The sequence below is a fragment of the Nothobranchius furzeri genome, chromosome 14, assembly GCF_043380555.1.
Source record: "Nothobranchius furzeri strain GRZ-AD chromosome 14, NfurGRZ-RIMD1, whole genome shotgun sequence".
Classification (NCBI taxonomy): Eukaryota; Metazoa; Chordata; class Actinopteri; order Cyprinodontiformes; family Nothobranchiidae; genus Nothobranchius; species Nothobranchius furzeri.
Window position 1 is genome coordinate 11,063,281 of NC_091754.1, and position 10,440 is coordinate 11,073,720.

At 44.6% G+C, this 10,440-nt stretch overlaps 1 protein-coding gene across 4 annotated transcripts; it reads right to left on the reverse strand.

Annotated features, from left to right (window-relative positions):
- Positions 1 to 684: 684 nt before the first annotated feature.
- On the reverse strand, positions 685 to 5,522 carry serp2 (stress-associated endoplasmic reticulum protein family member 2). 4 transcript variants are annotated; one of them, XR_011516167.1, is made up of 4 exons: positions 4,910 to 5,044; positions 4,111 to 4,183; positions 3,731 to 4,035; positions 685 to 870 (listed from the first exon to the last, which is right to left on the reverse strand). XR_011516167.1 is itself a non-coding variant. In XM_015966832.3 (3 exons), exons 1-3 carry the CDS (start codon positions 5,101 to 5,103, stop codon positions 3,995 to 3,997), a joined length of 198 nt encoding a protein of 65 aa, XP_015822318.1. In that variant the 5' UTR covers positions 5,104 to 5,522; the 3' UTR covers positions 3,625 to 3,994. The 4 variants fall into 4 exon arrangements, 3 of the variants coding, with proteins under 3 accessions (XP_015822318.1, XP_054603111.1, XP_054603110.1); XM_015966832.3 differs by lacking the exon at positions 685 to 870 and having other exon boundaries at positions 3,625 to 4,035; positions 5,020 to 5,522; XM_054747136.2 differs by lacking the exon at positions 685 to 870 and having other exon boundaries at positions 3,625 to 4,035; positions 4,955 to 5,092.
- Positions 5,523 to 10,440: the final 4,918 nt, after the last annotated feature.

Genomic DNA, 10,440 nt, shown 5'->3' on the forward strand with positions numbered 1-10,440 from the left:
TTCGGTGGAAATGACTGACAGAGCTGGGTGTCGTCTGCATAGCAGTGGTAGGAGAAGCCATGTGATCGAATGATCTCACCCAGTGAGGTGGTGTATATGGCAAAGAGAAGAGGTCCTAGTACAGAGCCCTGGGGGACTCCTGTGGCAAGATGGTGCACGGTAGAGGATTGTCCAAGCCAAGATGCACTGATTGATGGAGGACAGCAGAACCCTACACTGCTGCCTCTCAGACTGTTGAAGGCACAGCCTTTTTATCCCAGGTGTGGCTCATCAGGAGGATTCAGCTCAGCTGTGCTCCTCAGCAGCCTGGAAGAGAGGAGGAGGAGGGGGTCCAGTCCAGTCCATCACCAGAGCTGGGTGATCCTGGCTGCTTTATCCCTCTTCAGGCTGGCAGCCGTGACACCCCCACACATAAACGAAAGAAAAAGGATAAAAGTTAGTACAGGACATAATAGTAACTTTTAAAACATTTTCTTTAAAAGCGAGGATCACATCAAAACAAGAGAGACCCCCGATAAAACAATAAAAACAGGCTATCTACTCCCTACTCTTCATGCACTTCGCTGGCGGGCAGATTAAGCACATGTGCTGTTGCACATTCTGACCAGCAAAGGGAGGGGGTTTAGCCCCTGCCCTTCCTGGGGGTGCTCCCGAGATGGTGGAGTAAACACAAACGCTATAACCCGCTAGGTGCAACACCTGAGCCTGCCTGTGGGGGTCATCTCTGGATCCACGTCTTTTATCCTCCTCTCCTTGGGCTGGATCAGGCTCGAAGATTCTGAGAGCCCATCCAGCAGTGGATCCTCCAGTGGGAGCTGGGCCTCCAGAAGCACCCGCCAGTCATCCACAAAGCCATCTGTTGTTTAAAACCTTGAAACAAATAAAACACCATTAAAATACCACCACCAGGGATTGTACATTCCTTCGCGGTCTGCTGTTAAAATAAAAAATCCCGGACGAGCCCCCATTTATGTTACGTCCCCGACATGAGATGGTAAAATGTGAAGGATGGGGATAACATAAAAACTGGCGGAGGAGTTTAAAATGGGTTTATTTGTACAAAAAGGTATTAAAAACACAAGCAAACAGATGGCAAGTATTATTAAGATAATGCTAAACAAAAATACTCTCAAAAAGGTTAACATTAAAAGAGCAGTTACCAACATTAAAAACACCTGGTTTTATTAAAAGTTTCACCAAAACAGAAGGTGTTTCTAAATCCACAAAGTTGATAAAAGTTCTAAAACAATTCCATGACATAAAACACCTGGTTAAAACTCATGTTAAAAGTTTTACCGGAACAGAAGGTGTTTTAAAACCAAAGTCAATAAAATTGTATCACAGAGTTAACCCTTAAAATGATCCCTCTGGATCACTCAGAGTTAAAACTATAAAAGTTTAAACTCTTCTACTCGAAGGGGTTGAAAACAAAATGAGGCCTGGAGGACAGCAGAACCCCTGCACTGCTGCCTCTCAGACTGCTGAAGGCACAGCCTTTTTATCCCAGGTGTGGCTCATCAGGAGGATTCAGCTCAGCTGTGCTCCTCAGCAGCCTGGAAGAGAGGAGGAGGAGGGGGTCCAGTCCAGTCAATCACCAGAGCTGGGTGATCCTGGCTGCTTTTTCCCTCTTCAGGCTGGCAGCCGTGACAAGGGGCGAGCAGAGTTTTGAATGTTGAAAATAGTTTCTGAGAGTCAGTAGAACTGAGAATTTTGTCAGTGTAGAAAGCTTTCTTTGCATCAGTGATGCTGGCAGAGAATGAGGACAGTAATTCATGAAATTTCAATTGATCACCAGGATCTTTTGTTTTGCACCATTTGTTGGGGCAGCAGTAGCTCAACAGGTTGAGCGGGTTGTCCAGTAATCGGAAGGTTGCAGGTTCGATCCCGGCTCCGGACAGAGAATTCTGCTGTTGTGTCCTTGGGCAAGACACTTAACCCACCTTGCCTGCTGGTGGTGGTCGGAGGGACCGGTGGTGCCTGTGCTCGGCAGCCTCGCCTCCGTCAGTGTGCCCCAGGGCAGCTGTGGCTACGTCGTAGCTCATCACCACCAGTGTGTGAATGGATGAATGATACACTGTAGTGTAAAGCGCTTTGGAGTCCTTACTCTGAGAGGCGCTATACAAGTGCGGGTCATTTATCATTATCATTTAACATTTCCGTTCCGCAGCTCTAAGATTGGTGCGTAGAGACCGGAGGGTATCATTTAGCCAAGGGTGCGACTGAGAGGATCTAGCAGGTCTAGTGTCTAAAGGGCACAAGTTGTTAAGACAAGAGCAGTGTGGAGCAGAGTGACTCGGTGGCATCATTCACTTCATAAGCAGAGAATGTGCTGGGAGATGGAAGAGTGGAGGCAACAAGAGAGGAGAAGTGGTTGGGTGCCAGATTGTGGAGGTTGCGGTGGAATGAGACCACTGGGGAGGAAGCAGGGGACCTCCCTTGTAGAGTCGTGCTGAAATGGATGAAGTAATGATCGGAAAGATGCAGCGATGTGACCGAGATTGTGTCTATGGCAAAGTTTCTGGTGAAAATGAGGTCAAGTGCTTTTCCAGCTTTGTGAGTTGGAGGACTTTGTACTAGTTTTAGATCAAATGATGACATTAGTGACAGGAAGCCTGATGAGCTGGGATTGTCCAGGTGAATATTCATGTCTCCAAGGACCATTGTGGGACAGTCGTGCTCAGGAATGTAGGAGAGCAGGGTGTCGAGTTCATCAGGAATGTCTCCGAGTTGACCTGGTTGGCGATATATGACAACCAACAATAATTTTTCCGGTACAGTTACCTGGATGGCACGGTATACAAAGGAGTTGTGTTTAGTGATGGGTAGCAACTGACTGTATATCCATTTGTCTGAAATTAACATGCCCGTTCCACCACCTCGGCCAGATGCACGAGAAGTGTGGGAGAAAGTGTGGTTAACTGAGAGAGCAGATGGGGCAGCATTGTCACATGGTTTGATCCAGGTCTCAGTGAGAGCCAGTGCATCGAGTGACAGGTGGTTTGCATATGCAGTAATGAAGTCAGCTTTGTTTACAGATGATTGGCAGTTCCACAGTCCCATAGACAGGTGGGTGTCTTCGGGAAGGGGGGGGGGGGGGGGGTTGGTTTTAGCGAGCGGAGGCTTTGAAGGTTGCGAAAGCGGTTTGCTGTGTGTGACCTTCCTCTAAAGCCAGTGATTACAGGTATAGGATAATGGCACATTGTTTTCAGTGTTATTGTGGAGATAAAACATCCACTCTGCAAGTCAGTGGTAGAGTCGCATTGCTGATAGCCAATCAGAGGCAGGATGACCAAATATCAGGAAATAAGACTCCAAAACCTGCCGTCTGAAGCTCGCCTGTGATGTGGCTCACTTCTAGTTCCTGGTAGTAGTGCATCAGTGTTTTTTAGCCCCCCCAAAAAGGACAACCACTGCAAATGCATTGATGAAACGAGTATTCCACACCTTCGGACTTTGTTACATTCCATCACTGATCATAGCAGAGTTGGACACGCTTTGGTAGAAACGATGAATTTCCCAGGTGTGCTAGTCGCTAGTAGCTCTAATTCTGTTTCATGTCTAATCCAGTCTTCACGCGTGTGCTGGTGAAGAGTTTGGCGTGTGGGCAGTCAGCAGAATTTAGAGTAATTGCTCAACATTTATTAGAAAAAACATTCTTGGAACACAACACCAACAGTTACATGAAGAAATATGGCACATTGTTCGCAGGAATCCCTGCCAGCTCACTCACGCTGTAATGCACAAACACACAGGTGCCAAAGCAGTTAATGAAACACATGTTCTCCAGCCGGCGTAGGTTTAGACTGTCCGTAGAAAAGCTGCAAGAACCACAGACCGCACTGTGAACGCTGACCAAGGGCAGGGATCAGTCGGGGCGAGCGTCTCTCTCAGTCTGGCATCCGTCTCTGGAGGAGGGGGGGAGGTTGAGTGTGCAGGCGCGGGCCAACAGGCTCAGCGAGGGCATGAGGACGGGGTTCCAGAGCTTCCCTCTGAGTCACATCCCCATACGGATGCTCTGGATGATCTGAAATATGGCTGAGAGCGCACAAACCAGCGGGTCAGACTCAGTCCAGGGAGGTAGAATGTTTTTTTTTAATCACTCAGATTTACCTGATCCACACACAACAAATACAAACAGGGCGAGCAACCAGGGACCCACAGGGTACTTCTCCTCTTGCGGCCGCTTGGGAAACACAAAAACACACACGCTGCACATTAGTGTGACGGATGCAAAGCAAAACGAACCCTGCTGCATTCACGCTGCCGCCCCTTGGACACTTTTTCTGCTCAAGCACATCCTGAATTGTGATTTTCCAAAGAAGAAGCTGCAACTCTTCAAAAACAGAATTGCCACTGAGCTTCCACCACCGTTGTGTTAAAGGACGGGCGTCATGATGAAGTCACCTGTTTGGTTATGTAACACGTTTGCGGGGGAAGCTTCTACAGTCACTGACCATGTAAACAAAGCTGGAGTAAGACGGGGTGGGTGGGGAACAAAAAGACACTTCTGAGTGACTCTGATCAAAGCTTAAAGGGACAGGAGTTCCGGGATGACGCCCAGATTTCATTATAAAATGTCAGATAAATTAATTATGCCTCAGAAAACTCAAAGTACCCTAACATTTAGGATCCACCTCCTGAATGTATGCTGCAAATGCAAAAACTCTTAATTTGGTAATTGTTTTCTGGGAGCAGATATCTGGGTTATTTTTAATCCTTTAACACAATCTGTGCATTTTAGGGAAAGTAACGAGAAGTTACACTGCGGAGGAGGGCGGTAACGAGCAGAACGGGATGAATAAATCACGTTTGGATGTGAACATCAGTCCAGATGTGTGTTTAATGGTCGCGAGGCATGCTCTAAGTGAGAAATATAAAAAAGCATAACCACAGCTGGCAACATCACCACCTCCAGCACCATCATCATCATCATCATCATCATCAGCGCGGATACCGGGCTGGACGTCACCCATCCGGGCTAATGTCATGCTGGCATCTGGCTGTCAGCGAACGTCTCACCAGCGTCTTGGCTACGTTTCCTCGCTGCGTGATGTTCTTGCTGTGTTTCTCGTTGGCCATGCGGATTCTCTGCTTAGCCACCATCTTCCTGAGCAACGACGCCAACGGGGCTAATTTACTCTGGGTTTAGCCTTTTATTTTCTAATGCTAAGGGCTGGACGACAGCGCCGCCGCGTCGAGCTGCCGGAACTGTAGTGATGCGAAACCGGAAACTTGCGGATGCGATTTTAAAATAAAAGCACGGGGAGAAAATGGGGGGAGGAATATCGCTCGGTAGCAGACACAGCGCGACATGTTTAGCATCACATGACAATGAAAATGAAATGAACTTCAAAATATTTGTTATTTATTAGCGTGTGCAACATTTGAAACGTAAAAACAAGTGCCCAAGTTATTATTTTGAAAGTCATTACAGGAAGTGACATATGCTTTTTAACGCAATCTCTTTTGCACCTGACGAAGATGAGCGTGTCTCTAGTGGCGCGCGCCAACAGCTGATTTTTTAATAAATTAATTGTAATTTTTATTATTATGATTAATTAGAAATTAGAGATAAAATACATAAAAACTCACATTTTGTGTTTATTGACACATCAAAATATTTAATTATCATCGGATGGATCAAAAAATTATTTATGAACACAAGGATGACTTATTTGTAAAACGTCAGGCAGTTCACTAGAATAACCCAGAGGTATTTATTGTTTGAGGCTACATCGTGACTGGAACCTATTTCATAATAATTATGCTTTCGCAAATTAGAAGATTTGGCAAACAAAATCTATGTTTGAAATGCTCAACTGCCTTAAGCCCACAAAAGGTAAATGCGATGAACAAAATGTGTTTTTTTATATCTATTGCATCTGTTTGTTCATTTTTTAGCATTTTTAACCAAACAAAAACATTTTGAGGGCTCAAAACACAACTGCAGGGATAAATGCATTACCTCCAGGGTTTTACATGAAAATAAACAAATCTGATCCACACACAATTTTTAAAAAGGTAGCAAAAGCCAAGTTTCATTAATCCACACACTGCTTTTCACAACTATGAGTTTTATCACTCATAATAATTATTTTTAATGGTATTATTGTATACGTTTTCAGTGTGACTATTGCCCTCCTTTACTCCCTTAAATGAAACTCAATGGGGTAAAAATTTACTCAAAGTTAAAAATTATGGATGAAAAATTCCACCACAGTTCACCTTTCAGCATTATCCAGAAGTATCAGCATCAGTGTGCCGTACATGTGTACATTTATTTCTGGGTTCTGGGTGCTGTAAGCAGCACGGAGACGGGGCAGTGGTTGCTTAGCAACTGAATCAAAGACTGTTTTGAGACAGATGAACAAACTCCGCTGGAAGAGAGAGAGGTCGGGATGAAACAGCTGAATCATAATTAAGTGTGTATTATTGTTATTACAAAGGGAGCGACTCTTTTGTTGTTGTTATAAACAAACAATGAGCTGCTCGACTTACCAAACACTCGTTTTTAAAACTGCTGCTGAGTCAATTGGGTCTTCCTGAGTCTCACAACCCTGCAGGGCAGCAGATGTAAATAAAATATTAATTGTGTCCCAGATGTTTGGTTTTGTCCCTTCTCGGTCCAGATTACTGTCTCTAATCCAGCTTAATTGTTTTACTTTTCTCACATCGTCCTACAACAGGATGCGGCTCACCATTCATCATCACGGCCTCAGCAGAACATTGATGAGCACCAAACCGTCACCCTCAGCATCCTGATGACAGGACTCTGGTGCAGAGTCCTGTTTTATAAAGTTTCAGCGAAAAGATTTCTCCCGAAGACTCCAGAAAACAGCGAAACCAGAAGTCAGCAGAAGCTGTGGCTGCAGATCAAATGTCTTGTCTTTAAACTCTGCATCAATGCATGACCTGGATTTGAAGCTTCTCCTTCAACAGTCCCAAGGGATCTCCATTGTGTGTAAAAAGACATCTAAATTGCGCCGCTGGAAACGAGATTATCGGTAAATTAAAACCTACAAATGCAAAACTGGCCTTAGTGCAGGAGCAGTGAGAACACATTTTAGTAGTTAGAGTTAATGTTGTGTCATTGTTCTAAATAAAAATAAAATGAATGCAGATAAAAAGCTTCAAAACAACTTTTAAAAATCTCAACAACTTGGGAGCGAACAGCAGTCAGAGATGCTGATGTCAGCACATCTGTTCAAGCTCTCCGTTCTGACAATGACAAACATAAAGTCTGTTTACAGCCGTCCCAGCAGCGCTGCTGCAGGAACTCTGCAGGATGACAGACAGAAGAGCTAACAGAGCTCAAGGAAAACATCCACCGACCCCCCCCCCCCCCCCCCACACACACACACACACACACACACACACACACACACACACACAAGTCGAGAAAAATATTTGCCCTGATTTTCTGTGCGGAGCAAACCTGCACTTCAAACATGGCGGGAAAGGAGGGTAAACAGTATTTAATCCTGGGAAAATAAAGCTGACAGATTATGAATCCAGGTAAAGAGAGATGAGGCGAGGCAGCGGAGGAAGAAAGGAAATACTTGATGTCTGCATGTGAGCGGTGAGTTGTGTCCAAAAACAAACAGGTTGAGACTCATTTGATCCCAAACAAGCTCCTTCTGTCTCCTGTACTGTTGCTGGATTTGCTCCTGAGTGAATTCCATCCTCCGGCCTTGAAGTTGCTGGTTAGACAAAACTTTATGTGTAATATAGAGTAACACACACACACACACACACACACACACACACACACACACACACACACACACACACACACACACACACACACACACACACACCTGGAGCTTAGTTTATTTCATGTGAGAAACCGTTAGTATTCATCAGTCTCACTGAAGCTGGCGGGAGCGTCTCATCCTCTTCCAGGGAGACTGTGATGAACGAGCACCGAACTTCAAAATACACAAGAGCAGAGCTGGAATTAGGACCAAATAAACTGGACTGTTGGTGGAGAGAGAGAGAGAGAGAGAGAGAGAGAGAGAGAGAGAGAGAGAGAGAGAGAGAGAGAGAGAGAGAGAGAGAGAGAGAGAGAGAATGAGTGCATGTGAGGGAGAGAGAGAGAGAGAGAGAAAATGAGTGTGTGTGTGTGTGTGTGTGTGTGTGTGTGTGTGTGTGTGTGTGTGTGTGTGTGTGTGTGTGTGTGTGTGTGAGAGAGAGAGAGAGAGAGAGAGAGAGAGAGAGAGTAAGTGAGTGAGTGTGAGAGTGTGTGTGTGTGTGTGTGTGTGTGTGTGTGTGGGTGTGTGTGTGTGTGTGTGTGTGTGTGTGTGTGTGTGTGTGTGTGTGTGTGTGTGTGTGTGTGTGTGTGTGTTTGAGAGAGAGATAACAAAACTATCGAAGGTTTCAGGTGACTTGTAAAAACAATAATCCAATGAACCGCCTCGTGAAAAGGCACGATTCCTGTGGGCCAATAACTGAATCAGAAGATATTAGTGGGTGAATTTTCATGCACGTTCATGTTAAAGACAGTAAAACAACTAGAGGTGCAGCATTCCTTAAAGGTCAACTTTACTCATATTTTTAATGCAGCAACAGCGGTCTCTAGCAGGAATAACTTGTACTGAGGAAACAAAGCTCCGGTGCAGCTGACATGACGTCTCTGATTGGCTAACAGCAACACAGCTCTACCACTGACTCTGTATGCTCTGCAATGTTGATGTTTTATCTCCACAAATAACAAGCCTGGAGGAGTTCTGCTGTGTGGTGTAGTTGCTAATGCTAACGATTAGCTTCTAACAGCCAAGACATTCTCTGTTGTTTCCCGGACGTTAAACCACCAACGACCTTCGCTGTGATAGTTAGATGATTCAGTAACTGAGCCATTTGCTAACTCAACGTCTGGGACACTGATAAGAGTTCAGTCATCGCTGTGTTGCTGAGCTTTGGTGGCCATATTGGGTGGGTTTGCCTCCAAAACATACACTCACACGTTGTTGTGTTGTGTTTTGTGCTAACAGCCATAAACATCATACCCTGGTAATGAACATCACCTGTTGTCTGTCCATTAAATAAATTACAATAAAGTGATCGGTAACAAGCAGGTAAAAACAACAACAGGACACGAGTTAAAATTCAGAAAAGCTTGACATGAAAACAGGCTGCTGGCCAAAACCTGGAACTGAAATAAGACTCTTGGTGTTGAACTGCAGCTAGTTTGAGTTCCTAAAAGTTCCTCAGATTCGTGGAAGATGCATCTGATCCCCCAAGGTTAAAACGGCAGATTAAGATGCTCAGCGGCCTCTGCCCGCCCTCCGAAGCGGCTTCAGCAGCATGACCGACGCTGAGAAAACTCAGAGTAAGCTCTTCTTACTCGTCCACTTTTCAGCAAGTAAAGCTGCAGTCACCAGTCCATATCTTTAAACTGTTCTACCAAACTGGAGAAACGACATCAACGCCATGCCAATTCATTACAATAAGAATAACAAAAATGTACTTTACTGGTTATTTGAGTCAAATACTGCAGATTTATAGGAATTTTCATTAAAGAGAGATCTAGAGAAAACCTAGACAAAAATACATTTCTATATAAATACAAAATTATCTATGAAAAGCAGCCCTCCTGCAAGTGCAGGGCAGAAACGCACACACACATAAATGCAACACATGCACGTGTGTGTAGAAGTCAGCAGACTTGCCGTGATGGTCGGTGTCTGTGTGAAAAGCTGCAGGACTCTGGAGGATGGTAAGATGAACGCTTGTGTGTCAGGAGCTCCTTTTGAAGGGAAGCTCGGAGCATTTAAAGGTCCTGGATTCTTTCCCACAACAACAACAACAACAACAATGTCTCACATACGCACCCCCCACAACCCCAAACCACTCCTCTGCCCATGGCAACCTTTTGTGGTTCTCTTTTCACGTTGAACCACTTTCAATCCACCAGTTTCTCTACGTGTTTTAACCTTTTAGTCTACTCCCTTTAGCTGTGAAATCATGTTGATGCTTCGGTTTCCTGAAGTTTTCCTTTGGAAGGAAGAACCTGAGAATGACGGACGACTCGAGAACTTTGCAGCTTTAATATTAGTTATCAGTTAAAGCTGTTCGTGTTGTGCAGATGTTGCAGAGAGAAGAGCTTTGCAAGGATGACAGTGACACGCAGATATCTGCATGCCCCACATGTGGCTGGTTGTGTGTGTTTACAGGTAAACATTCATGTCTGCAAACACAGCTTTGGTTACTCATTCCTTATTATCTAGAATTTGACAGTTAGCTGAAATATGTCAAGAAAGAGTTAATTTAGAGATTGTAAGTAGCTCTACCAAAGTCTTTCTAACGGGAATCTGGTAGATCAGTAGGTAAACAAGCTTTTATGTGATGATTTGATAAATACAAATAAACTCATGAATTGATGTTTAATGTTTATTTGTAATACCTGAAAACTTTCAGTCTTGATTCAACATCAGCATGCGA

Excerpts from the sequence above, each read along its gene's own strand:
- serp2 (XM_054747135.2), bottom strand. The coding sequence starts at position 4,988 with ATGACATTAGCCCGGATGGGTGACGTCCAGCCCGGTATCCGCGCTGAT. Across the intron at positions 4,184-4,909 it reads TGATGATGATGGTGCTGGAG|CGGCCGCAAGAGGAGAAGTA; the intron begins GTGGTGATGTTG and ends GTGTTTCCCAAG. Across the intron at positions 4,036-4,110 it reads ATTTGTTGTGTGTGGATCAG|CCATATTTCAGATCATCCAG; the intron begins GTAAATCTGAGT and ends GTGCGCTCTCAG.